The sequence below is a fragment of the Zophobas morio genome, unplaced genomic scaffold (assembly GCF_036711695.1).
Source record: "Zophobas morio isolate AGI-343-1 ecotype UQ-CSIRO unplaced genomic scaffold, CSIRO_AGI_Zmor_V1 ptg000004l, whole genome shotgun sequence".
Classification (NCBI taxonomy): Eukaryota; Metazoa; Arthropoda; class Insecta; order Coleoptera; family Tenebrionidae; genus Zophobas; species Zophobas morio.
The window spans coordinates 6,531,329-6,558,295 of record NW_026972109.1 but is presented as its reverse complement, the minus strand read 5'-3'; the positions used below and the strand labels follow the sequence as shown (position 1 = coordinate 6,558,295).

Genomic DNA, 26,967 nt, shown 5'->3' with positions numbered 1-26,967 from the left:
AAGGACGAAAATGACGAAAAACGACGAAAAAGGGTGATAAGAACGAAAAAGGACGAAAAGAACGAAAAAGGTCGAGAAAGGACGAGAAAGGGCGAAAAAGGACGAAATAAGACGAAAAAGGGCGAAAAGGACGAAAAAGGATAATCAGGACGAAAAAGGATAATAGGGACGAAAAGGGATAATAAGGACAAAAAAGGACGAAAAGGACGAAAAAGCACGATAAAGGACGAAAAGGACGAAAAAGGACGAAAAAGAGTACTAAGGAAGAAACAAGACGGAAAGGACGAAAAAGGTCGAGAAAGGACGAGAAAGGACGAGAAAGGACGAAAAAGGAGGAAAAGGACGAAAAGGACGAAAAAGGGCGAAAAGGACGAAATAGAACGAAAAAGGACGAAAAGGACGAAAAAGGATAATAAGGACGAAAAAGGACGAAAAGGACGAAAAGGACGAAAAGGACGAAAAGGATGAAATAGGACGAAAAAGGATGGAAAGGACGAATAATAATAAACCATAAGTACAGGATTACGTTATTTTATAAAATTTAAACAGCATTTGCCATGTAAAAATTTTAGGTGACCTAATCAAATTATTGGGGGGGATAATCAGACAAATTTTAGTTAGCGTTTTATCGTGTATATAATATTCATAAAATATACAGAATATTCTTCCGTTCTTAGCTTACGCTCGAGAAATCAAATCGAAATTTGTCTTTTAATTCCTTTTAAAAAGTTATGACGTCATCCGAAGATATAGTAAAGTAAATTTCTTTCCGATTTATCTCCGATTTTAGATAACATAATTTTCGGCTAGCTACTTGAAGATACTCAAAAGTTATCAAGTTTAAATTAAAATCTAATTACTCACCCCTCCGAAAAATTGATGATGTCACCTCAAAAAAAAGCCCTAAAATAAACAAATCCCTGCGTAGGAAAAAGATTATTAACATAAGAACGTCTTATGTACTTTTCCTAAAACTACTGAAACAGCAATAAAAACACGATCAAATACTGCCAAGGATTTTTGAAAGTTTGTGTTTGATCGTTGTATTTTCAGCTCAAACTTCAAATTAACGGTAATCGGACTAGACGAAAAGATAAATCTTCAAAAATCCATGGATGTTTTTGATCGTGTCTTTAATTGCTCTCTCGGTACAATAATACTGGAATATTTTTATTCTTAAATATATACAATATACAGTAAGATGATATATGACGTATATCTTTCATGTTTCATAAAATGGAGGCGCGTTTCAGCAGCTTTAGTTCCATTAAATGACCAAAAACCAGAAGAATTTGGTCTAGTTTCAAATTTTTCAAGTGCTCGATTTTCATTTAAATAACCGTATTTTCTTAACACCAAGTTTAAATCAAACAATTCAATATAAATCATAAACCAGTAACCCAAAACTCAAATTCAAAACCTCATCTGCACCTTACCCCAAAACCTCCAAATCGCCGCTCTCCTAATTAGCAAGTTCATAGAAATCAAAACACCAACAAAAGCAACATCGCCCCGAATTCCTCGACCTCCTCGTCCTGAATATCAATCCCGTCCTTGTTGCCTCCTGAACCAAAATACGTGAAGAATCCGACCATCCAACACAAACACAATTACTATGCACAGCACCGTCCTCCAAGAACAAAAAACGTCCGGTTCAGTTCCGATCGACTACTTTTCCAAACCCAAACACACACTCTTATAAATAGCCAGGGTGTGTTCGATGTCGCCATTGCTCGGTAGTCTTCAGCCGCAAAATGACGTCCCCAAGAGTGTGCGTGCTTTTGGCAGTAGTGACTTTGGCTAGTGCTTCACCCGCCAAACCCGCCTTCTGGAAGGGTACCGCGTTCGACTCGAGCGTCGAGCAAATGAGGGCGCTATGCGCTGAAGACGACCCAATTGCGTGTCTCAAATTTAAGGCCATCTCGTTCTTAAATTCGATCTTGCAGAAAGACAACTTCCTAGTACTGTGGTTTCAAAAAAAAGTCTACCAAAAAGTGACGATTTTGTTTTAGATTGGTGACGATGTTGAAGTGTCAAGGAACTCCTACCAACCCAACGAAATCACGAGCAGGAGCGAGAACTCCATCGAAGACACGGTGGAGGAGTACATGAAGAGTCACGACGTCACTTTCAACTTACCAGGAACCAAGGTCACGGTTGGTGCTCGCAACTTAGACAGCGAAGAACTTGACTTTAAAGTCAACTTCGGGGGTGAAGTTGAAGGTGAGTGTTCAAGTTTTGGAAGACGATTTTGAAACGAGTTTTTGTAGCACGCAAATCCAAACTGAAGAAAGTCATCGTTCCAATTTTGGTCTTCGTGTTGCTGAAGGCCATCACTTTGGTACCACTAGCGTTAGGTATTTTGGGCTTGAAGGCTTGGAATGCCCTTCAGTTGTCGTTCTTGTCGTTCATTGTGTCCGTGGGGTTGGCTATTTTCCAGCTTTGTAAGAAGATAGCGTCTGAACACGCTCCTCCACAAATTTCGGCACATCCTCCATGGGAGGCGGCGTATAATCATTACGCAGCGAGGTCGTTGGGAGATGAAGCGCAAAAGTTGGCGTATAAGGCGCATGTGCAAGAATGAGTTAATTTATTTTTTATTTATTTGGAAATAAAGTTGATTTGATTACAGGTTTATTTATTTCCCGTAGATCGTTGGTTAAAGTGGTAGCAATTTCTTTTTTATTTTTAACAGAGTAAGTTTGTATGGGTTTTTTGTACAACCAAAGCGGAATTTTGGGTTCACATCAAATTTTACATATCGCTTATTAAATCGTCAATGTATCCAAAGTAGTCCCGGAAATTTTGACTCAAAAATAACGTGTGTTTCGGCAATAAAATCTCCAAAGTCAACTTGTTCAACAATGATACAATGCTATGGAAAAAAAATTAAAATTTTTAATTTTTTTTGACTCGCATTCCAAATTTCGTTTAACGTATTACTATCTTTACAATAATTTAAAAAAATCGTAGTAAAATTTTGATTGACAGGCAACAGAAATGGAAATGGAAAACCTGTATTTTTATGTTCTTCTAACTATAAAAAAAAACAAGTAAATATAAAATCAAAAATACGTCAAAATATCTCTTATGATACTCTACTGGTCGCTAAAGAACTAAAAACAAACAGGAAATTGTAAAAAAAAATAGCTGGCAGCTTAGATAATTCATACAAATTCAAACGTTTAAAGACCAGATTCGCGAACAAAATATACAACAAATCCCGATTCTTGGAAAAATTCTAAAATTTTCTGAAGTGTAAAAAAAAATCCCCCATAACTGATAAACACCGGTTGTTTTTGTGAAAATTTGCTTGCCTAAGGGAAAAATTTAAGGCGAATTGATAGCCCACAAATACAGGAGTATGATATTTTACACAATTTAAATGTTATTTATTATAAAAAAATTTGAGGTACCAGCATCAAATTATCGGTAGGGACGATTAGACAACTTTTTAGTTAGCGTTTTACTATCTTCACGATGTTCCTAAAATTTGACAACAAACTGTCCGGTAGTTTCGGAGATTATCTGTCTAAAATTCGACATAAAATAGAGATACTGCAAAAATAAGGTCTGAATCGTAATCCTTTCGGGTCATGTCTTAAAGAAAAAACATGAAAGTGTCCATTCGCTGGATGGGGACATCGGTCAGTTGCGCGCCACGGTCAGAAAATCTGCAAGTAGTCCTAATACCACCGGACAGTTGCGGGCAAGATCTTGGTGTCTCGAGTAATTGAGGATTTTGGTGTGTTGAGAATTGGAGTTTGAAGATTTGACGATATGAGGAATCTGTTGTTTTGAGGATTTTGATATTTTGAGAATTTGAGAATTTTGGTATTTAGAGGATCTGAGCTTTTTGAAGATTTGAGGATTTGAATATCGTGGTGTTCAAAGGATTTGAGGATTATGGCGTTCTGAGGATTTGAGGATTTTGGTGTTCTGGGCATTTGAGCATTGTGGTGTTTTGAGAATTTGAGAACCTGGGGATTTTTGTGTTTTGAGGATTTGAGAATTTTCCTGTTTTGAGGATTTGAGGATTTTAGAGCTTTGAGAATTTGAGGATTTGAGGATTTGAGTACTTTTGTGTTTTGAGGATTTGAAGGTTCTGGTGTTCTGAGGATTTGAGGATTTCGGGATTTTGAGAACCTGAGGATTTTGATGTTTTGAGGATTTGAGAATTTTGGTGTTTTGAGGATATGAGGATTTTAGAATTCTGGGATAGATAGATAGATAGATAGATAGATAAGTTTATTGCACAACAGTACAAACGGTTAGTTAACAGTGTATACCTACTGATAATTAACTTAACTAACCTAAGAATAAAACAAATAAAATCATACATCAAACACAATAAAAAAGAACACAAATTTAAAATTTATTAAAAGAAATGTCTAAGTCGGTGCCTCGTAAAATATCAAAAATTAGCTGCTTTTTAATGACTTGGCTCGACATATCAAGAAATTGATCTAAGTGATTCACAATATAGGGAGCTAGATATGAGAAAGATGATTCAAAACGAGCAGTCATATGAGTGGGTATAGTCAATTGTTTTTCAACAAATCTAAGCTCTCTACTATGGGAATCACTTCTTTTACACAGTTTAGAAAATAAATCTGGGGATTTGAGGAGTTTGGTATTTTGAGGGCCTAAGGATATTGATGCCTTGAGGATTTTGGAATTTTGATGTTTTGAGGATTTGAAGGTTATGGTGTTCTGAGGATTTGAGGATTTCGGTATTTTGAGAAACTGAGGATTTTAGTATTTTGAGGATTTGAGGATTTCGATATTTTGAGAATTTTAATGTTTTGAGAATATGTGGATGTTAGAATTTTGATGTTTTGAGGATCTGAGAATTTTGGTGTTTTGAGGATTTTAGGATTTTGGTGTTCTGAGGATTTGGGCATTTTGAAAATTTGAAGATTTGGGTATTATAGTATCCTGAGGATTTGAGTATTGTGGTGTTCAAAGGATTTGAGGATGATAGCGTTCTGAGGATTTGGTGTTCTGGGCTTTTGAGGATTGTGGTGTTTTGAGGATTTGAGAATTTTGGTGTTCTGGGGTTACGAGGATTATGGTGTTCTGAGGATTTGAGGATTTTGGTATTTTATGAACCTGGGAATTTTTGTGTTTTGAGAATTTGAGAATTTTGGTATTTTGAGGATTTGAGAATTTTAGAGCTTTGAGGATTTGAGTACCTTTGTGTTTTGAGGATTTGAAGCTTATGGTGTTCTGAGGATTTGAGGATTTCGGGATTTTGAGAACCTGAGGATTTTGATGTTTTGAAGATTTGAGAATTTTGGTTTTGAGGATATGAGGATTTTCGAATTTCGGGGATTTGAGGATTTTGGTATTTTGAGGGCCTAAGGATACTGATACCTTGAGGATTTTAAAATTTTGATGTTTTGAGGATTTGAGAATTTTGGTGTATTGAGGATTTCAGGATTTTGCGGTTCTGAGGATTTGAGCATTTTAAAAATTTGATTTGAGGATTTGGGTATTTTTGTGTTCTGAGGATTTGAAGGTTACGGTGTTCTAAGGATTTGAGGATTTCGGTATTTTGAGAAACTGAGGGTTTTGATGTTTTGAGGATTTGGGGATTTTGATATTTTGAGAATTTTAATGTTTTGAGGATATGAGGATTTTAGAATTTTGATGTTTTGAGGATTTGAGAATTTTGGTGTTTTGAGAATTTTAGGATTTTGATGTTCTGAGGATTTGAGTATTATGGTATCCTGGGGATTTGAAGATTATGGTGTTCTGAGGATTTGAGGATTTTGGTGTTCTGCGGATTTGAAGATTTTGTTTTATTGAGAATTTGAGGATTTTAGTCATTTGAGGATTTGAGGATTATGGTATTTTGAGAACCTGGGAATTTTTGTGTTTTGAGGATTTGAGAATTTTAGAGCTTTGAGGATTTGAGTACCTTTGTGTTTTGAGGATTTCGGGATTTTGAGAATCTGAGGATTTTGATGTTTTGAGGATTTGAGGATTTTGTTATTTTGAGGGCCTAAGGATATTGATACCTTGAGGATTTTAAAATTTTGATGTTTTGAGGATTTGAGAATTTTGGTGTTTTGAGGATTTGAGGATTTTGCGGTTCTGAGGAGTTGAGCATTTTAAAAATTTGATTTGGGGATTTGGGGATTTGAGCATTTTTGTGTTTTGAGGATTTGAAGGTTATGGTGTTCTGAGGATTTGAGGATTTCGGTATTTAGAGAAACTGAGGGTTTTGATGTTTCGACGATTTGAGGATTTTGATATTTTGAGAATTTTAATGTTTTGAGGATATGAGGATTTTAGAATTTTGATGTTTTGAGGATTTGAGAATTTTGGTGTTTTGAGAATTTTAGGATTTTGATGTTCTGAGGAATTGAGCATTTTAATAATTTGAGAATTTGAGTATTATGGTATCCTGGGGATTTGAAGATTATGGTGTTCTGAGGATTTGAGGATTTTGGTATTCTGCGGATTTGAAGATTTTGGTGTATTGAAAATTTGAAGATTTGAGGATTTTAGACATTTGAGGATTTGAATATTTTGGTATTTTGAGAACCTGAGGATAGTGGTGTTTTGGGGATTTGAGAATTTTGATGTTTTGAGAATTTTGCTGTTTTGAGGATTTGAGGATTTTGCTGTTTTCAGAATTTAGGCTTTTGGAGATTTGAAGATTTGAGGATTATGGTATTCTGAAGATTTGAAGATTATGGTGTTCTGAGGATTTGAGGATTTTGGTGTTCTGCGGATTTGAGGATTATGGTGTTCTGAGGATTTAAGAATTATGGTGTTCTGAGGATTTGAAGATTTTGATATTTTGAGAATTTTAAAATTTTGAGGATTATGGGGTTCTGAGGATATGAGCATTATTGTGTTCTGAGGAATTGAGGATTTTGGTGTTTTGAAGATTTGAGGATTTTGCTGCTCTGAGGATTCGAGAATTATTGTGTTCTGAGGATTTGAGGATTGTGGTGTTCTGAGGATACGGGATTGTGGTGTTCTGAGGATTTGATGGTTTTAATCTATTGAGAATTTGAGGATTTTAGTCGATTTAGAATTTGAGGATTTTGAAGATTTGACTATTTGAGGATTCTGGCGTTTTGAGGATTTGAGGATTTTGTTATTTTGAGGATTTGCGAATTTTGATGTTTTGAGGATTTTGGTGTTCTGAGGCTTTGAGTATTATGGTGTTCTGGGGATTTGAGTATTATAGTGTACTGAGGATTTGAGTATTATCGTGTTCTGAGGAGTTGAAGGTTATGGTGTTCTGAGGATTTGAGGATTATGGTGTTCTGAGGATTTGAGTATTGTGGAATTCTAAGGATTTGAGGATTATGGTGTTCAGAGGATTTGAGGAATATAGTGTTCTGAGGAACTGAGGATTATGATGTTCTGAAGTTTTGAGGATTATGGTGTTCTGAGGATTTGAAGGTTATGTTGTTCTGGGGATTTGAGGATTATAGTGTTCTGAGGATTTGAGGATTGTGGTATTTGAGAACTTGGAGATTTTTGTGTTTTGAGGATTTGAGAATTTTGGTGTTTTGAGGATTTGAGGATTTTAGAGCTTTGAGGATTTGAGGATTTGAGTATTTTTGTGTTTTGAGGATTTGAAGGTTATGGTGTTCTGAGGATTTGAGGATTTCGGTATTTTGAGAACCCGAGGATTTTGATGGTTTGAGAATTTGAGAATTTTGGTGTCTTCAGGATATGAGGATTTCAGAATTTTGGGGATTTGAGGATTTTGGTATTTTGAGGGCCTAAGGATATTGGATTATGGTGTTCTAAAGATTTGAGGATTATGATTTTCTGAGGATTTAAAGATAGTGGTGTTCTGAGGATTTGAGTATTATGCTGTTCTGAGCATTTGAGGATTGTACTGTTCTGGGGATTTGAGCATTATGCTGTTTGGAGGATTTGGGGATTGTGTGTTCTGAGGATCTGAGGTTTTTGGTGTTCTGAGTATTTGAGGATTTTGGTCTATTGAAAATTTGAGGATTTTGAAATTTGTGGATTTGAGGATTATGGTATTCTGAGGATTTGAGTATTGTGGAGTTCTAAGGATTTGAGGATTATGGTGTTTTGAGGATTGGAGTATTATGGTGTTCTGAGGATTTGAGGGTTTTGGTCTTTTGAAGATTTGAGGATTTTGGTGTTCTGAGGATTTGAGTATTATGGTATTCTGAGGATCTGAGTGTCACACTGTTCTGATAATTTGAGAGGTATGGTGTTTTGGGGATTTGAGGATGGTGGTGTTCTGAGAACCTAAGGTTTGTGGTGTTCTGAGAATTTGAGGATTATGGTGTTCTGAGGAGTATGTTGTTCTGAGGATTTAAGGATTATGGTGTGCTGAGCATTTGAGGATTATGGTGTCCTGAGGATTTTGTTTCACGACTTGAGTAGAGATTTAGAATGAAATGGACCACTTTGAAGTAAATCGTTGTGTGGAAACTATCATCCCGAATCGGCAGATTATTCCTCTGACGTCACGTCGCATACCCCCAAATCTACAAATGCAAAAAACTGCAATTTGCATTATTTTTCAAATTTCAGATATCGGGATTGTGTATACCTAATTGATTAAATGAATACCAAAGTCAAAATAAATTTAAGATAACCTTACAAGAAAAAATTCAGATACATGTTCAATGTTTATTAAGTATTACCGTTTTTACATTTTTATAACAATGTAATGAAACTAATTCCAACCAGAAAGGAGAATCTTGGCGCCTGAGAAGTCAACAAAAGCAAAATGTAAAAAATTACGTCGTGTTGTACGAAAAAAAAAATCTGAAAAACTAGAACTGAAATTTAGATGTAAACTATTTATTCACTGATATCTATATACTGATTTCATAGTAGGATACCTATATATGTGCAAACCCCACAATCATTGCATGCAACGCCATATACAGGGTAATCACTAACCCAGTAAGAAAACAAACAGCTCTAGCAGGCTGGCGAACAACATATACCGCATACACAATAGTATGGCCAATCCTGGCAATCACAAAAGTAAAGAACATAAGACAGGCCAACCACACCGGCGGTTTAGCAAAAAGAAAAACAAACGCAGTGGTCCAGAACAGCGGAATGTTCTCCAAATCATTCAAATGCGCTCTATAAATTCCACGATTAGTTTCTTAAAACGAAAAATCGTCACTCACCTTCTAACTCTTTCGACGTCGTCGTGGGTGTCGATTTGCCCCTTGTTGGTTTTGACGTCCTCCGGCGAAAGATATACCTAGCAAAATGGCGTCATATTTTTTCAATTTTTTGAAGTACTTACTTTGTGGACTTTGCGTTTGTAGGCGGTTAGTAGAGCAACTGCGATCATTTTTATCACCAGAATACAGGAACATACCATGTAGGCGCAAAAGGATGGGTTTTTTAGGGACAGAACTTCGCGAGGGGCGTGAGCCATGGTGGTGGAGTTGGTCATAGTTTTAACTATACTGCTATAAGATGAGGACAACTGAGTCTAAAATAGTGTCACGTCAATGGGGATGAATTTTTGATGAGTTTGAAAATCGATGATTGATTGTACAAGGGAGGATGGTCTGATGTATGTGAAGTTGATTACCTTCGATCGAAGGTTAGTTAAATGAGTAAAAGTTGATAAATAATTAAACAATACAAGAAAAAAGATGCTTTGAGTGTTCGGATAGGTATTGAAACCGATAGTGTGTTGGACTAAGATGAAGTTATTGATCTTTATATACGTGTCAATGTGACATTAAAAATGAATTAATCTGGCGTCACTGTCAATGACGACACTTTCTGAGAATTAATAAATATGTAAAGACCCTAACTTTCGTTGATCCAGCTAGAAACAACATGTCCTAAATTTTGACAACAAAGTTTGTGATCTTTTATTTCACGCTTCTACTAAATCTATGCACAACCCGTACACATTTTCTCATTACATTCAATCCAGCATTTCCGTCACCTACATTTTTCCACCAAAACAAAGCCCACGTTTCCAACATTTTTAAAATGCGACCCTCGAAACCTCCGGATTCGAGTCCAACAGAAACCGATCGGAATTCTTCAATCGAAATCATGTCACTCTGGTAGGCCCTGCTAATAATAATTTAAATAAGGCTTCGTCGGCATATACAATTTTGGCATCAAGAAACCAGCACACTTACTTTCTATCGGTACCGCTAGTGCGAACTAAGCAGTATAAATACTTAGGGTGTATCATTAATTTGCCATTCAACACTTGCGTTAGGTGCTATAACCATGAGGTTGTTAGTAGTTTGTGTAGTAGTTGCCAGTGTCGCAGCTTTTGGAAGCGCCGAAACACCAAACGACTTTCAAGTAACCAACCACTTTAGTACCATTTCAAAAACCCAATTTCTTCAGATTTCAGACTTTGTAGAGATCAAACGCAACGATGCGGTTAGTCGAGAAGCCAGAAGCAACTCGCTGGAAGACACAGTCGAGGACTACATGAAAACCCACGATTTCACCTTCAAACTACCATACATCGGTTCCACCCTGACTTTCGCTGGGCGAAATCTGGACCAAGATGAAGTCGATGTGAAGCTGCGCTTCGAAGACGGTCAAGTCGACGGTACTCACACCTACCGCTTTTTTGTCTTATCTTTATCTAACTGTTTTAACCCCTAGCTCGCAAGAAGAAATCCAAACTGAAGAAAATCTTCGTTCCGATCTTCGTTTTCATTTTAATCAAGGCCATGGTTATGATTCCGTTAGCTCTTGGTATTCTTGCCATCAAGACGTGGAACGCATTGCAATTGTCGTTCGGCTCGTTTGTGGTGGCTTTGGCGTTGGCGGTGTGGCAGTTGTGTAAGAAGGTGGCTGGTGACCATATTCACCCACACATTGTGGCTGCCCATGCCCCCTGGGAGGATCCGCACCATGTGGTGGCCAGGTCTTCGGGAGACGAAGTGCAGAGGATGGCGTATTCGGCGTATGCGCCCAACGTGTGATATTTTTGTTGAATGTATTTATTTATTGTTGAAGTTGCTCAAAAAGATTGGAAAATAAAAAAGTTTCGGAAAAAAAAAATTGCTTGGTGATTTCTTCCTCCTATTTGCAAAACTAAAAAATACAGTATTTTAATAAGATAATATTTTTTAACAAACAGTATTTTTTTATTGATAGTGTTTAGCTACAGATAGAAAAAAGTCAAAAACATGTAATAATTAAAAAAAAAAAATAGGGTGTGATAATACGGCATTAGCCAACAATTAACCTACAAAATTTTATCTATAGCTTTAATTAAATAAATGACAAATTTAATTTATTATCAAGGGTAGGACACGTGGAATGGACAAATTTATTTTCAGTGCAAAATTGAGGTAGTAGTAACCAACGTGACCCAGAAACAATTCTAAAAGGCTTCTAAGGGGAAAATAGAAAGTTATAAATTTCGACTTCCGTTCGAAATAACACTTAAAGAAATAAGTACTTGTCATGAATTCAAAAAGGTTTTGGAGGAATTTTGTTTGACAACAAAAAAAGCAGAAGATGTATTTACAAGAATCTAAAATATACATAATCAAAAATTATCTGGCCAATAAAATGTGCAACAAACAGCAGATGACGATAAAATCTTTTCATATAAAAACAAATCAAATTAAAAAAAAAAATGTTTACTGTCTATTTTTAACTTTGGCAACAAATTTTACATTAAATTTATTACTAAGAAATAGTCAATAAAAAGAAAAAAATGGAAACAATGCACATAAAAAATAAATAATACGAATTCTTCGACAAAGAAAAAGAATATAATAGCAGACAACTAATTTGAAAATTTTTAGAGAAAAGTGTATTCTGTATTCAAGAAAATATTGTTATTTTATAAAAAAATAGTCGAAGGTTATTTCAGAACATTCCTCCCCTGAAGTACAGCCGAACCAATCCAAATCCTTTTTTTTTAATATAAAAATTGTAAAACAAGTTTAAATTTCCCAATTTTTCCATTTTCCAACTTTTGAATTTAGCAATTTTTCGATTTAAAATTTCTAAAATTTTTCTTCGGCTTTAAAATTTTGACGCTTTTATAATTTTTAGATTTTGCAATTTTTTGTATTCCAATTTTTTGGTTTTCCAATTTTTCGATTTACAATTTTTCGAATTACCACTTTTTCGATTTTGCAATTTCTTGTGTCTTCAGTTTTTGGATTTTTCAACTTTTCGAAACAAAAAAATTGCGAAATCTTGAAATTCAAAAATGAAATTACGAAAAAGTATAAAACGAAAACTTGGAAGAGTCTAAAAAATGGAATTCAAGAAGTTGCCAAATTGAAGAAACGAAAAATTGGAAAATCGAAAGATGAAAGATTGGAAAAGTTCAAAATCGAGAAAACAAAACATTGCACAAGCGAAATAGTGAAAATTAAAGAAATCGGAAAATCGAATTATGGAGAAATCCAAAAATTGCAAAGTTAAAAAAAATAAAAATTAGGAAATCAAGGAATACCTAATTGAAAAATTGAAAATTTTCGACCCATCAATGTTACATTTCCTCGACTTTAAAATTTTGACGTTTCTGTAATTTTTCGATTTTACTATTTCCCAATTTTTCGATTTGATTCGTTTATTCTTCTTTTCAATTTTTCGATTCTTAGTTTTCTGTTTCAATTTTTCACTTCTTCAGTTTTTCGAATTGCAATTTTTCGATTTTGCAATTTCTCATTTCTTCAGTTATTGGATTTTTCAACTTTTTGAATAAAAAAGATTGATAAATTGCAAAATTGTGAAATTGAAAAAATTAAAAAGTATAAAATGAAAATTCTGAAAACTAAAAATGAAAATCAAAAGCTTGAAAAATCCAAGCATCGGAAAATCGAAAAATCGAAAGGTTAAAAATTGAGAAATTTGGAAGTCGAAAAGGTGCAAAATTCAAAAAAAGAAATATGTATTGTAAAAGCGAAATATTGAAAACTAAAGAAATCGGAAAATAGAATAATCGAGAAATTCAAAAATTTCAAAATTGAAAAATCGAGGAATTGAAAAATTAAAGATTGAAAATTTGATAGTTTTTTTTTTTTTTGTTTCTTCTATTTTACGGTATTCGAGTTTTCATTTTTAAATTTTTCAGTTTTTCGATTTTCCAACTTTTGGATGTTTCACTTTTTAGATTTTGCATTTTTTCGATTTGCAGTTCCACGAGTTTTCAATTTTTAATTTTTCAATTTTTTGTGTCTTCAATTTTTCGATTTGCAATTTTTCGTTCCCGTTTTATATTTTCTTAATTTTTCAATTTTTCGTTTTTTTTAGATGTTCTCATTTTATAATGTTTCCTTTTTTCAATGTGAATTTCCTTTGTCCATATCGTTCTTCGTCCTTTTCGTCGTTCGTCCTTTTCGTCCTTCATCCTTCGTCCCTCGTCCTTTTCGTCCTTTTCGTATCTTTCGTCCTTCGTCCTTTTGTCTTTCGTTCTTTTCATCCTTCGTCGTTTTCGGCCTTCGTCCTTTTCGTCTTTCATCCATATCGTCCTTCGTCCATATCGTCCTTTTCGTCTTTCGTCCTTCTTCCTTTTCGTTTTTCGTCTTTTTCGTCTTTCGTCCTTTTCGTCCTTCGTCCTTTTCGTCCTTCGTCCTTCGTCCTTTTCGTCTTTCGTCTATATCGTCCTTCGTCCTTTTTGTCCTTCGTCCTTTTCGTCCGATTCGTCCTTTTCGTCTTTCGTCCTTCGTCCTTTTTGTCCTTCGTCCTTTTCGTAATTCGTCCTTTTCGTCGTTCGTCTTTTTGCGTCCTTCGTCGTTTTCGTCCTATTCGTCCTTCGTTTTTTCGTCCTTCGTCCTTTTCGTCTTTCGCCCATATCGTCCTTCGTCCATATCGTCCTTCGTCCTTTTCGTCTTTTGTCCATATCGTCCTTCGTCTATATCGTACTTCGTCCTTTTCGTCTTTCGTGCTTTTCGTCTTTCGTCCTTTTCGTCTTTCGTCCATTTCGCCTTTCGTCCTTTTCGTTTTTCGTCCTTTTCGTCTTTCGTCCTTTTCGTCCTTCGAACTTTTGGTCCAGCATTCCAACTTTTGCAGTTCCACGAGTTTTCAATTTTTAATTTTTCAATATTTTGTGTCTTCAATTTTTCGATTTGCAATTTTCGTCTCCGTTTTTTATTTTCTTAATTTTTCAATTTTTCGTTTTTTAAATGTTCTGATTTTATAATTTTTCCTTTTTTCAATGTGAATTTCCTTCGTCCATATCGTCCTTCGTCCTTTTCGTCCTTTGTCTATTTCGTCTTATTCGTCCTTTTCGTCTTTTCCGTCCTTCGTCCCTCTCGTCCTTCGTCCTTCGTCCTTTTCGTCTTTCGTCGATATCGTCCTTAGTCCATATCGTACTTCGTCCTTTTCGTCTTTCGTCCATTTCGTCTTTCGTCCTTCGTCCTTTCCGTTCTTCGTCCTTTTAGTCCTATTCGTCCTTTTCGTCCTTTTCATCCTTCGTCTTTTTCGTCTTTCGTCCTTTTCGTACTTCATCCTTTTCGTCTTTCATCCATATTATCCTTGGTCCTTTTTGTCCTTCGTCCTGTTCGTCCTTTTCGTCCTTTTCGTCCGATTCGTCCTTTTCGTGCTTTTCGTCCTTTTCGTCTTTCGTCCATATCGTTTTTCGTCCATATTGTACTTCGTCCTTTTCGTCTTTCGTCCTTTTTGTCTTTCGTCCATTTCGTCTTTCGTCTTTCGTCCTTTTCGTCCTTCGTCTTTTTGCGTCCTTCGTACTTTTCGTCCTATTCGTCCTTCGTTTTTCCGTACTTCGTCCTTTTCGCCTTTCGCCCATATCGTCCTTCGTCCATATCGTCCTCCGTCCATATCGTCCTTCGTCCATGTCGTCCTTCATCCATATCACCCTTCGTCACTTTCATCTTTCGTTCCTTTCGTCTTTCGTCCTTTTCGTCCTTTTGCTTCCTTCATCCTTTTCGTCCTTCGTCCTTATCGTCCTTCGTCTTTTCCGTCCTTCGTTCTTCGTCCTTTTCGTCCTTTGTCCTTTTCGTCCTTCGTCCTTTTCGTCCTTCGTCCTTTTCCTCTTTCGTTCCTTTCGTCTTTCGTCCTTCGTCCTTTTCGTCTTTCGTCTTTTTCGTCCTTTTCGTCCTTTTCGTTTTTCGTCATTTTCGTTTTTCGTCCATTTCGTCTTTCGTCCTTCGTTCTTTTCGTCCTTCGTCCTTTTCGTCTTTCGTCCGTTTCGTCCTTCGTCCTTTTGGTCCAACATTCCAACTTTTGGATGTTTCACTTTTTAAATTTTGCATTTTTTCGATTTGCAGTTCCACGAGTTTTCAATTTTTAATTTTTCATTTTTTTGTATCTTCAATTTTTCGATTTGCAATTTTTCGGCTCCGTTTTTTATTTTCTTAATTTTTCAATTTTTCGTTTTTTAAATGTTCTGATTTTATAATTTTTCCTTTTTTCAATGTGAATTTTTAAGATTTTTAGAGTTCTTAGTTTTTCTTTTTTTTCAATTTTATATTTTCCAATTTTTCGATTTTTCGTTTTTTCGTTTCTTCAATTTAGGATTTGCAAATTTTTATTTTAAATATGTAATACCAATAATATGTAACTATAATTTTTAAAAATTTTCACTTGTCGAATTTTACGATTTTGGAATTATTGTTGTATTTCAAAATTTTTTCATTTATTCGATTTTTCAATTTTTCGATCTTACAGTTTTTGGATTTTCCACTTTTTCCACTCAAATCGTTTTTTCTTCTTTCCAGTTTTTTTATTCATTTTTTTTTTTCGATATTTAAGTTTCTCAGTTTTGAGTTTTTCAATGTTTAAGTTTTTCATTTCTTTAGTTCTTTGATTTCCAATTTTTCGATTTTCCACTTTTTTTCAGTTATTCGTTTTTTCAACTTTTCGAATAAAAAAAGAATGATGAAAAATTGCTAAATTATAAAACCGTAAAATCAAAAATTAAATTACGAAAAACTATGAAACGAAGACTTTTTAAAAATCTAAAAACTGGAAATCAAGACCTTGAAAAATAGGAAAAACGAAAAATTGAGAAACTTAGAAACTAAAAAAGTGCAAAATAGAAAAATTTTAATATTGGAAAGTAGAGAAACTGGAAAATCATAGACTGAAAACTTGAAAAATTGACTGAACGAAGAATTATAAAATCGAAAGAAACATTGAAAAAGTAAAGAGAATGAAGAAACGAAAAATGCGATATAAAATCGAAAAAATGGAAATTAAAAAATCGCGAAAACAAAAAATTAAAATCAAGAACTTGAAAAATTGTGATATCGAAAAATGAAAAACTGAAAATCGAAAAATTGGAGAAACGAAAAATTTATAAATTTGGAAGAAAATTTGAAAAAATGTAAATCCAGTATGTAACATTAAAGTCAATCAAAGGAGTCGTTCTTGATTTCAATCAATGTAAGAAACTGAATCGTTTATTTAAATTCTTTGAGTCACTGTATAAGTAATTCTAAAATCTATAAGCGCATTGACTTATCATGATTACGATAACCTCAAAAGGTTTGCAAGATTTCAGAGAATTCAGTGTTGCAGTTTCAAAGTTAAATTGCAAAATGTTGTTGTACAATTTTGATTTTTTTCAAAAAATCTGGATTCCTAAGGTAAAAACTGAACACCGATTCATGCACTACATATGAAGGATTATCTTATTTTATAAAATTGAAATAGTATTCACTAAAGTAAAGTTTGGAGATGACGTCATGCTATTATTTATTCTTTTTTATTTTATTCAAATTTTGGTGAAAGTTTTACAATCAACGCGATATTCATTAATAGACGTATAAAATTTGACAACAATCGGTCCAGTAGTTTCGAAATTATCTGTCTAACAAAAATTCGCACAGACGGCAGACAGACAGACAGACGGAGAAAACATAAAAGTAGACAGTCGTCCAATGGACTCGATTACAATGCTTTTTTTAGTTTTTTAAGTAAAAATAAACTTCAAGTTCAATGGCATTCTTGCGGACTTTAAATCCCAGTGAAACCAACTCAAAACAAACACAACACGCTTTCAATCACCTAAAAATTCCTCCGTTCACAAAACCACGCGATTTGAATAAACCAACTCTTTACTCTCCAAACATGTTTCCAATTTACTTAAACACCAGCCCATTCCGCATACAAAAATCCCGATATTCCCAATAGATAACCCCTCAGATCTCAAAACTGAAAGCATTCCAATGAAATGAAACTCCGCTCCACATCCTGAAAAAATTTCAACAACTTCCTCTAGACTGCCTTCCCTATCGAGACACGGATTCACTAGCGGAACCGAGCCATAAAAGCTCTTACTATTTAGGTACGAATTAAAAATCAAAACACAAGCGATCCCCTGACCGCCATTGTCCGCTATATAACCGCGCCCACAACCATCATCAGCATTCATTAGCGAAATGTGGCGGTTGGTACTAGTTGTCTTGGCCTTGGGTGCTAGTGCCCAAAAAGCTAGCCCAAAAACGGGCGACGAATTAGTGTCCACAGTTTTGGAAAACTGCAGTGAAATGGACTGTGTGAAAAGCAGCGTCCTGGCGTACTTGGACAACCTCCTGAAGATAGAAAGTGATGCCAGAAAGGCCAAGGTGACACAATGAAAATTGTTGACGCTGTTTGAAAATTAGTTTTCAGAATATCGACGCTGCGATTTTCAAAAGAGCCGCCAAAGTGCTGAGATCGCAGGAGTTTAGGCTGAAGCTTCCCGAGATGCTTTTCGATAAAACCGAGCTAGTGTACAACCCGAGGACTGGACTGGATGTAGCTTCAACTGACTCAGAATGTAAGTTCATTTTTTTTTGTTTTTCACGCTTTTTTTAAAATTTGAAATTGTGTTTCAGCTCGAGGTCTCCTCAAGAAGAAGCTCCTCCTTCCATTCCTTCTCCTCTTGAAACTGAAAATGAAAGCTCTCATGCCTATCTTGGTTGCTATTATCGGTGTGAAAGCTCTGAAAGCTTTAATTTTGAGCAAACTGGCCATTCTGATCGTTCTTGGTTTTATTGTTTACCAGTTTATTGGTAAAAGTGGTATGCCGATGCCTCTACAGATGACGCCTGCTGAGCCTCCAGCACCCATGTATGGGCCTCCGTCTACTCCTCCACCCAGTTCGTACGAACCAGGATGGGAACCCAATACTGGAGGGCCTTATTCCAGAGTCTGGTCAAACGATAATTCCGCCCAGAACTTGGCTTATTCGGCGTATTTTCCTGGAGCGTCTAGTTCCTCCACCACTCGTCCTTAATTGTTGATGAAATTAATTTATTTATTGTTGCACTGTTGGTTAATAAATTATTTTGTACATAGTGTTGAAAATATAGTTAAATTTTGTAAAATAACGTACCTATAACCTTGGCGTCCAGATTTTTGACAAAAAAAATCAAAATTAACGCAAGAACTGCGAAATCGACTGCCCAGAAATCTTTAATCTTCTTCAAAAATTCGATGACGTCATCACAAAATCTTATAAAATACACAGTTTTTAAAAGTACTTATACAGAGTGGCTCAAAAAAATTAACAAACGAGGTAATTTATTTTATTAATTAAATCAGGAACGACTCATTTCATTTTCTGGAAAATTTGGGAATACAGCACTGTTATTATTAGTATTATACCGCAGCTATCCAAATTGATACAAGTATACTCGCAAAAATGTTGATGACGTCATCACGAAATTTTGTAATGGAAAAACTCACTTGAAACAAACGCATATTTGTTTAAGTTACTTTAATATTACATATATCTATATCTTAACTTACAATGGTCATCATTAAAAATAAAAGTCGCAGAATCAAATCTTATAATTTTTCCAAAAATCTGGAGTTATTTACCATCCACTAATTTTTTTATACCATAATTTTTCCTTCTTTCATTTGTCCTTTTTATCATTTCTCAGTGTTTCGCTTTCATAATTTATCGTTTTTCAACTTTAATTTTTCCAGTTTTTCAATTTTTCGGTTTTAAAATTTTTCATTTTTCGTTTCTTCAATTTTTCGATAGTACAATTTTTTATTTTTCGATTTTTCAGTTTCTCAGATTTTAATTTTTGGTTGTTTCATTTCCCTTATTTTTCAATGTTTCTTTCAATTTTGCAATTTTTCGTTTTCCAATTTTTAAATTTTTCAAAGTTTACATTTTATATTTTTTCTTAATTTCATTTTTGACTTTTCAACTTTACAATTTTGGAATTACTCCATTTTTTTATCGAAAAGTTGAAAAATCGGAAAAAATGAACCATCAGTAAACCGAAAAAGCGAAAAATCGAAAAAATTTTAGGAATCGACAAATTAGAAAGAAAAAACGAATCGAATGTAAAAATTGGAAACCCAAATTGATAAACTGCAAGACCGAAAAGTTACAAAATCGAAAAATTGTAAAAATGAAAGATCGAGAAATTGAAAAACCAAAAATCTAAAAACTGAAATATGGAATAAATGAAAAAGTTTTAAAATAATAATATCAATAATAATAATAATAATAATAATCTTTATTTACCCAACAGATTAGAAAATCCAATTAAAGGACAAAAAAATCCAACAATTGAAAAATTTTAAAATTGTAAAATTGAAAAGTGAAAAATTTTTAAAATTATAATTATGTACATAATACAAATTTAAAATTAAAACGAGAAAAATTGCTAATCATAAATTGAAATAACGAAAAATTGAAAAATCGAGAACCGAAAAAATCTGAAATTGAAAAAACGAAAAATTAAAAAAGCTGAAATGTGAAAAATCGAAAAATTGAAAAATTTCATGTTGAAAAAAGAGAAATTACAAAATCCGAACATTTAAAAAAAGAAAAATTGAAAAAATAAGGAAAAGAAAAAACGGAATCGAAAAATTGAAGACACGAAAAATTGAAAAATGAAAAATAGAAAGAAACTGCAAAAGTTGGAAAATCGAAAAACTGAAAAATTTAAAAATGAGAACTCGAATATGTACCGTAAAAGTGAAGAACCAAAAACAATGAAAAACCGAAAAATTTCATATCGAAAACATAAAAAATTAAAAACTCGAAAAACTCAATTCAAAAAATTGCGAAATCTAAAAACTGAAATATTCAAAAGTTGGAAAATCGAAAAATTGAAAAATTTTACCTTGTAAAAAAAATTATAAAATCACCACATTTAAAAAACGAAAAACTGGAAAAACTGGAAAAAATAAAGAAAATACAGAAAATAAAATACGGAAACGAAAAATTGCAAATCGAAAAATTGACGACGAAACATTGACGACGAAAATTGGGAAAGCGAAAAATTGAAAAATCGCAAATTGAAAAATTGCAAAATCTAAAAAATTAAACATCCAAAAGTTGGAAAATCAAAAAATTGAAAAATTTCACATTGAAAAAGAGAAAAATTATAAAAACAGAACATCTAAAAAACGAAAACTTGAAAAAAATAAAGAAAACAAAATACGGAAACGAAAAATTGCAAATCGAAAAATTAAAGACACGAAAAATTGAAAAATGGAAAAAATGAAAAAATTAAAAATTGAAAACTCCTGAAAAACTGCAAATCAAAAAATTCTAAAATCTAAAAAATTAAACATCCAAAAGTTCGAAAATCGAAAAACCGAGATATTCAAAAATGAAAACCCGAATAACGGGAAATTGAAGAAACAAAAAAAATGAAAAACCGAAAAATTTCAGATCGAAAACTTGAAAAATTAAGAACTGAAAACTCAAGAAACTAAAATCGAAAAATTGCAAAATCTAAAAACTGAAAAATTCAAAAGTTGGAAAATCAAAAAATTTAAAAATTTCACATTGAAAATAAGAAAAAGTATAAAATCAGAACGTTTAAAAAACGATAAAATTGAAAAAATAAAAAAAATAAAAAACGGAAACAACAAATTGCATATCGAAAAATTGTAAAATCCAAAATTGAATAATTTAAAAGTTGGAAAATCGAAAAACTGAAACATTTAAAAATGAAAACTGGAATACTGTAAAATTAAAGAAAGAAAAAAAATTAAAAACTCAAAAATTGCAAATCCAAAATTTGAAAAATTAAAAACTGAAGACCTGAGAAACTCAAATCGAAAAACTAAAAAATTCAAAATTTGGAAAATTGAAAATATGAAAAATTTCACATTGAAAAAAAAATATATAAAAACAAACACTTAAAAAACGAAATTATAAAAAACAAATAACAGGAACAAAAAATTGCAAATCGAAAATCTGAAGTCACGAAGAATTGAAAAATAAAAAAATAAAAAAATTAAAAATTGAAAACTCGTCAAACTGCAAATACAAAAATTGCAAAATTTAAAAAAAGTGAAACATCCAAAAGTTGGAAAATCAAAAAACTGAAGAATTTGAAAATGAAAACTCGAATACAAAAGAAACAAAAAAATGTAAACCTGAAAAATTGCAGATTAAAAACGTGAAAAATTAACAACTGAAAATTCGAGAAAATCAAATCGAAAAATTGCGAAATATAAAAACTGAAAAATTCAAAAATTGGAAAATCGAAAAATTGAAAAATTTTACATTGGAACATAATACGAACATTTAAAAAACGAAAAAATGAAAAAATTAAGAAAATAAAAAAAGGAACCGAAAAATTGAAGACACAAAAAATTCAAAAATGGAAAATTGTAAAACTGAAAATTGAAAACTCGAGAAACTCAAATCGGAAAACTGAAAAATTCAACATTTGGAAAATTGAAAAATTGAAAACTCGTGGAATTGCCAATCTAAAAATGGCAAAAAATAAAACATCCAAAATTTGGAAAATCGAAAAACCGAAAAATTTAAAAATGAAAACTCGAATACCGTAAAATTAAAGAAACAAAAAAAAAATAAAAAACTTAAAAATTGCAAATGGAAAACTTGAAACATTAAAAACTGAAAACTCGAGACACTCAAATCGAAAAACTGAAAAGTTGAAAACTCGTGGAACTGCCAATCGAAAAATTACAAAATATCGAATAACGCTAAAACCTTAAAATTGAAGAAACAAAAAAAAATGAAAAATAGAAAAATTGCAGATCAAACAATTGAGAAGTTAAAAGCTGAAAACTCGAAAACTCAAATCAAAAATTGTAAAAACTGAAAAATTCAAAATTCGGAAAACTGAAAAAGTGAAAAATTTAAGCTTAAAACTGGAAAAAGTGCAAATCGAAAAACTGACGAAACGAAAAAAAACAATTGCGGGAGTGTTGTTTACGCTATTGGTTTTTACTTTATAATAGAGGTACCAAAAATCAAAAATCGCAAAAAAATTGTAGAAGTATAATTTTTCAAAGAAGCGGAATTTGTTGAGTTGCACTTCGGGGGCGAGGGAAGTTCTGTCGAAATAACCGTCGACCAATTTTTCAGAAATGTTTGTAATAAAGAGTGACTCAAAAATTTAATGAATGAACCAATGATCTTACTGCTTAAATTAAGAGCGCTTACCTCATTTCGTCGAAATTTTGAATATACAGTCAAATTTATACGATACCGATCCTTGTCAAAAGTTGATCACAAAATTTTATTATGAAAAACTCACTTAAAAACTTAAAAACTGCCCAAATTTTACTGTCAAAGTTTCAAAAATAAAATTCGATTGTACCGCCAGATTTTTTGTACACTAACGTGTAGTTACTAATAGAGTTAGAAAGGTGTGCTGTGTCATTCTAGATTTTCGAGTGCTAAGTGGTAATTTTTTGGTTAATTCAGCATCTGTGTAAATTTTTGTAGTCGCAGTGATTGAACTGAAAGAATTTATCGACGTGTTTGAATATCTCCACAGAACATTAACCTCTTTTAAGGTGACGTAGTACCAATTCAGTAATTAAAAAATTACTAGTTCTTTAACCAGTAGTGACAACTTGAATATTTTTTCACATTGTAGGAATTCTATTCGCAGGAATGTAATTCTACACTCATAGCATACGCCGCCATCTACCGCCCAGCGTCCCAACCGTCCCACTTTCCCTACAGACCCCTACTCCTCTCTCTCGCACCGCACAACTAATATTATCACCTAAAAATTTCCTCCCACTCTTCAATGCATCTGCTATTTCTTAAAATGCTGAAATCCGCCGCATAAAAACAACCAGTACACCAGTACTAAGCACAGCAGGCGCCATGTCGGACAAAGGGTAACCCCTCAGCCTTTCCCACCGCTCCCCTAACAATTTTTTTTCAGACCACCGCAAACCAAAGTAGTAGTGGAGACCTCCCTCCAGTCCCCCGACTACGACGGCCTCCTCCTCGTCTCTTCGCCACCCCTGGCGCTAAAAGCCGCCGCCTTGGCCAAAACGCTGAAAGCGGCGATCGCCCTAGACCCGGCCCTGGAATCGGAAGTCGCCGTGCTGCCCCTCCCGGACCTGCCCGCCAAGCGCCTCGTTCACGCGCCAACCGGAAAAATCGACCCGGACTACCACGACGTCAGGGTGTTCCGGGACGCCGCCGTCAAGGGGATGCAGAGGGCGCTGAAGGCGGGCATCACAAGGCCGCTTCTGGTGCTCGAGGAGGACCCGGCGTTCGAAAACTCCGAGCTGGTCACGCTGCTCGGAGCGCTCCAGGCGGTTTATGTGGTAAGGGTTTTCCGGCGGAGAGGAGTTTGTTTTAAGGTTAAAATGTGAAGTAGGCGGATTTGTATTTACTTAATGATAAAATTATTAGTTGTTTCTGGGTTATGACACTTATCAAAGGTTCAAGTGTTTGTTTTATCGCAGTTTTGCAGGCTGTGGGGAGCAAAGCTAGTGGGAATTGCATTATGGAGTTTAGTTTAATGCATAATTAATGTATAACCTTGGCGGGTCGTTTTCCTAATGATGTATTGTTTAGAGGAGTTCTTGGGTTTTTTTTTTTAGACATTTGCATTTTTGTCGTTGGTTGTCTGTGTGGTTATTTTTCCGGAGGTGGTTTCTAATTTTTGCAAGAAATTCTATATCTCGTTTTGGGTCTACATTACAAAACAATCAATTTCCAAAACGTATAGCTCTAAATTTCCTCACAATATTCTAATTAAAAATCAATTTTGTTGAATGCGTCATCCTTCCTGAAAGATATGGTGCAAGATGACGCATGGCATTGACGATACATTAAAATAGTGGGAGCCTCGAGTATGCTATTTATTGTTACAAGAGTATATATTTTTTAGCTAAATTTCAGCTGTTTTTTCAGTTTAAAGTGATATTTCAAAACAAGTCTTTTCAGGTATTTTAAATCCCTGCAGAGGTAATGATGACGTTTAAATGACGTCGAAAAATTCAGAAATCGTAGTAGGCGCTTACCATTGTCAATAAAATTAATTCGTTGCTCGGGGCAACAAACCTTGTATCGGACCGGATATGAAACTGTATAATAACTAAACGTTCAAACGTAGAACTAAATAGATAAACTCCTAAGAACTCACAAGTATTTTTGAAATTTAGTTAAACATTTTTAGAATCATGATGTTTTAAAAGCACTTTTGGGCATAGAGAAGATATATCTCGGATACTAACTCCTCTTCAAAAATTACTTGCTAATTTTGTCACTTTCCTTAACCTCTTTTCAAAGCCTGTTTCATAATAAACTTTCTCTGCCGCACTTAACAGAAGATTCTTCTATAACCGTAAATGCAAAAATGCATTCTTTGTGGTTTCCTTTCTTGAATGTTAGCAGCTGCCAAGCTTTTAATAATTTATTTCATATCTGTGTGTATTTTTTTTTAACAATCAATAATGTTTTCAGTGATCATTGTTAATTAATGTTTTACTATAACGTTAAAAAAATGTTGCTGTTACGACCAGCAGGACTGGAACGTCGCAATATACAATGGTATATTTCCAAAAATATTTATCAAAGATAAAATATATAACGTGTCATAAAGAGCTTGGTACAACATTTTCTGATAACTCAATGTTGGATTAGTTATCAATGGTAATCCGAGTCTACAAACTGTGTTAAATATAGCCTGAACAGCATAGTAAATATTTAGCTTAGAATAAATAGATTTTAGAGGTCAAATGTTATCTTAACTAGGTGGCTGGAGTGTAGGATTAAATTCACTTAAATGTTTCTTCATTTAAACATGTGGTTGCTGTTCAAGTTAAAAACATTGGCGTTCACAGAATTTCAAACTGAAAACGAGTGAAAAATGATTAATGAAACCGTTGTGATAAAATCATGTAAATAAGGACTGGTATCAATTCATAAAAAAATCTAAATTTTTAATGAATTTCCTGTTAAATTTATGCTTATACTTATTTTTAGTTTCCTGTTTCAATGACCCTGAAAGTATTAAACTGACCGTTAGAAACAGTTTTGGTTGCAAATTTGACAATATGATATGCAAATATGCTAGGAAATAAAGAATTGTTAACAAAAAGTTTTAATGCCGTCTATAATATCGGTGATTTTTAAATTTCCGATCTAGTTGGCCATGGTGTTTACGTTAGCCGCTGACGTATGCTGTGTCGGATTAAGAACATGGGGGTCCACTGGGAAATTTACAAACGGGGATTCTGTGGTAATTAATATCCTTGCAACTCCGGCTATATTTAAAGCAGATAATTAACAGGAAAAAGTAAGACATGCTTAACTTCGACTGTTTATGTTTATATTTCGACCGAATTCGACTTTGAGCACGTTCAGATATCTAATATTAAAAAAGGGCCAATCAGTAGTAACTCAAAAGGTACGTTTCACCCCACATTTTGTTTTTGAATTTATTATAAGGTGCTTTATCATTTTATTTTTTTTTTTTAAGAAAACAGGCCACTTTTGACGTTGAAGAGGTTTATTTTATTTTTTGTAAAAACCTCAAAGGCAGCGGTCTCTATAAATCTATAACCTTTTAAAAAATAACCATAAAAATCGCGTGAAATGTAAAAAATGCATTTAAAAAAAACTTCACGACAAAAATTGACTTTTATTTAAATCAATAAAGAACTTCAACGTCAAAATTGGCCTGCGTGCTTATAAAAAATGATGCAGTACATTAAAATAGATGAAAAAAAGAAGAAAAAAAAGCTTCAATAGATGAAAAAAAAAACAATGTGGGGTGAAACGTAGCATTTTACTTTCTACTGATTTCAATTTAGAAATTTCATCTAATAAAACGTCCGAAAAAATTAGTACATACTTAAGATAAGACTGATTTTGGAAAATGATATACTCTCTGAGAAAATAGAGGGTGGGTGGGCGGGGCTAGTTCTTCTTAAGATACGACTGATTTTGGAAAATGGCATATCGTCCATGAAAATAGGGGTTAATAGTCATTTTTGTTTTTAAGGGCCATGTCTAGGATAAAAACTTAACAGGGATTCATAAACCACATGTGTTTTTGTAAAATTTAACTATTATTTACTATTGTAAATTTTGGAGATGACGTGACAAATTATTGGTAGGGATGATTAGCCAAATTTTGATCATCTATACGATATTCGTAATACACATATAAAATTTAACAACTGGTTCAGTAGTTTCGGAGATTATCTGTCTAATAAAAATTCGGACAGACGGCAGACAGACAGACATACAAACAGATATGTCATGGCCCACTAGGGTAGAAACTTAAAAAAATCATACGGTATAACATTAAACAAAATTACAAAAACTAACGTTGCATGAGCATTATACTCACCGACTTATCTCGGAAAAAATATCAGTTTTATCAGTAGGGTATGTTGGCATGTACAATTTCTAATTAGTGGTGTCACGTCCAGTAAGATTCCACTGATAAACAAATTTTGGTTAACGAACCTGTTAACGTTTTAATATAATTTTTGTTACACTATTTCTTCATGGAACTGTAGAAATTGATATATTTCATATCGCGATTTTGGAAAAACGAAAGAAATTTTCAAAGAAACGAAGCTTAAAATGACTTCTGGTTGTCGAAAGCTACAAGAAAATGTCTAGCTAATTTTGGAAAATGGTTGAAAAATGGTCAAAAATGTCAAAAGTGTCAAAATCAAAATAATAGCCCCGCCCACCCACCCTCTATTTTCTTGGAAGATATGACATTTGCCGAAAACAGTTTTGTCTTATCAAGTACTAGCCCCGCCCACCCGTCCTCTGTTTTCTTAAAGTGTATGTCATTTGCCAAA

At 33.6% G+C, this 26,967-nt stretch overlaps 6 protein-coding genes across 6 annotated transcripts in view; 4 read left to right on the top strand and 2 right to left on the bottom strand.

Moving 5' to 3' along the window:
- Window positions 1-1,747: 1,747 nt before the first annotated feature.
- On the top strand, window positions 1,748-2,589 carry LOC135134436 (uncharacterized). Its single transcript, XM_064063117.1, has 3 exons — window positions 1,748-1,961; window positions 2,013-2,223; window positions 2,271-2,589. The coding sequence occupies exons 1-3, from the start codon at window positions 1,755-1,757 to the stop codon at window positions 2,582-2,584; spliced, it is 732 nt and encodes a 243-aa protein (XP_063919187.1). The 5' UTR covers window positions 1,748-1,754; the 3' UTR covers window positions 2,585-2,589.
- A 6,110-nt stretch (window positions 2,590-8,699) lies between these two features.
- Window positions 8,700-9,635, bottom strand: LOC135134424 (prostaglandin E synthase-like). Its single transcript, XM_064063107.1, has 4 exons — window positions 9,281-9,635; window positions 9,159-9,235; window positions 8,859-9,111; window positions 8,700-8,781 (listed from the first exon to the last, which is right to left on the bottom strand). Exons 1-3 carry the CDS (start codon window positions 9,431-9,433, stop codon window positions 8,859-8,861), a joined length of 483 nt encoding a protein of 160 aa, XP_063919177.1. The 5' UTR covers window positions 9,434-9,635; the 3' UTR covers window positions 8,700-8,781.
- Window positions 9,636-10,234: 599 nt separating this feature from the next.
- LOC135134414 (uncharacterized) lies at window positions 10,235-10,998 on the top strand. Its single transcript, XM_064063098.1, has 3 exons — window positions 10,235-10,314; window positions 10,360-10,570; window positions 10,627-10,998. The coding sequence occupies exons 1-3, from the start codon at window positions 10,237-10,239 to the stop codon at window positions 10,947-10,949; spliced, it is 612 nt and encodes a 203-aa protein (XP_063919168.1). The 5' UTR covers window positions 10,235-10,236; the 3' UTR covers window positions 10,950-10,998.
- Window positions 10,999-13,736: 2,738 nt separating this feature from the next.
- LOC135135617 (putative uncharacterized protein DDB_G0292636) lies at window positions 13,737-14,800 on the bottom strand. Its single transcript, XM_064064711.1, has 2 exons — window positions 14,438-14,800; window positions 13,737-14,045 (listed from the first exon to the last, which is right to left on the bottom strand). The coding sequence occupies exons 1-2, from the start codon at window positions 14,798-14,800 to the stop codon at window positions 13,737-13,739; spliced, it is 672 nt and encodes a 223-aa protein (XP_063920781.1).
- Window positions 14,801-17,336: 2,536 nt separating this feature from the next.
- LOC135135609 (uncharacterized) lies at window positions 17,337-18,204 on the top strand. Its single transcript, XM_064064703.1, has 3 exons — window positions 17,337-17,522; window positions 17,569-17,716; window positions 17,775-18,204. Exons 1-3 carry the CDS (start codon window positions 17,337-17,339, stop codon window positions 18,173-18,175), a joined length of 735 nt encoding a protein of 244 aa, XP_063920773.1. The 3' UTR covers window positions 18,176-18,204.
- Window positions 18,205-22,818: 4,614 nt separating this feature from the next.
- Window positions 22,819-26,967, top strand: part of LOC135139230 (putative aminopeptidase W07G4.4) — a 38,124-nt gene continuing 33,975 nt past the window's right edge. The window contains exons 1-2 of the mRNA XM_064069386.1: window positions 22,819-23,025; window positions 23,073-23,463. Coding sequence (XP_063925456.1) covers window positions 23,012-23,025; window positions 23,073-23,463 — 405 coding nt within the window. The 5' untranslated portion in view covers window positions 22,819-23,011. The remainder of the gene's footprint in view (window positions 23,026-23,072; window positions 23,464-26,967) is intronic.

Excerpts from the sequence above, each read along its gene's own strand:
- LOC135135617 (XM_064064711.1), bottom strand. The coding sequence starts at position 14,800 with ATGAAGGACGACATGGACGAAGGACGATATGGACGGAGGACGATATGG. Across the intron at positions 14,046-14,437 it reads TGAAAGACGAAAAGGATGAA|ACACAAAATATTGAAAAATT; the intron begins GTACGAAAAGGA and ends GAAAAATTGAAG.
- LOC135134424 (XM_064063107.1), bottom strand. The coding sequence starts at position 9,433 with ATGACCAACTCCACCACCATGGCTCACGCCCCTCGCGAAGTTCTGTCC. Across the intron at positions 9,236-9,280 it reads ACAAACGCAAAGTCCACAAA|GTATATCTTTCGCCGGAGGA; the intron begins GTAAGTACTTCA and ends CCATTTTGCTAG. Across the intron at positions 9,112-9,158 it reads GACGTCGAAAGAGTTAGAAG|AGCGCATTTGAATGATTTGG; the intron begins GTGAGTGACGAT and ends TGGAATTTATAG.
- LOC135134414 (XM_064063098.1), top strand. The coding sequence starts at position 10,237 with ATGAGGTTGTTAGTAGTTTGTGTAGTAGTTGCCAGTGTCGCAGCTTTT. Across the intron at positions 10,315-10,359 it reads AAACACCAAACGACTTTCAA|ATTTCAGACTTTGTAGAGAT; the intron begins GTAACCAACCAC and ends CAATTTCTTCAG. Across the intron at positions 10,571-10,626 it reads CGAAGACGGTCAAGTCGACG|CTCGCAAGAAGAAATCCAAA; the intron begins GTACTCACACCT and ends TTTAACCCCTAG.
- LOC135135609 (XM_064064703.1), top strand. The coding sequence starts at position 17,337 with ATGTGGCGGTTGGTACTAGTTGTCTTGGCCTTGGGTGCTAGTGCCCAA. Across the intron at positions 17,523-17,568 it reads GTGATGCCAGAAAGGCCAAG|AATATCGACGCTGCGATTTT; the intron begins GTGACACAATGA and ends ATTAGTTTTCAG. Across the intron at positions 17,717-17,774 it reads AGCTTCAACTGACTCAGAAT|CTCGAGGTCTCCTCAAGAAG; the intron begins GTAAGTTCATTT and ends ATTGTGTTTCAG.
- LOC135134436 (XM_064063117.1), top strand. The coding sequence starts at position 1,755 with ATGACGTCCCCAAGAGTGTGCGTGCTTTTGGCAGTAGTGACTTTGGCT. Across the intron at positions 1,962-2,012 it reads TGCAGAAAGACAACTTCCTA|ATTGGTGACGATGTTGAAGT; the intron begins GTACTGTGGTTT and ends ATTTTGTTTTAG. Across the intron at positions 2,224-2,270 it reads CTTCGGGGGTGAAGTTGAAG|CACGCAAATCCAAACTGAAG; the intron begins GTGAGTGTTCAA and ends GAGTTTTTGTAG.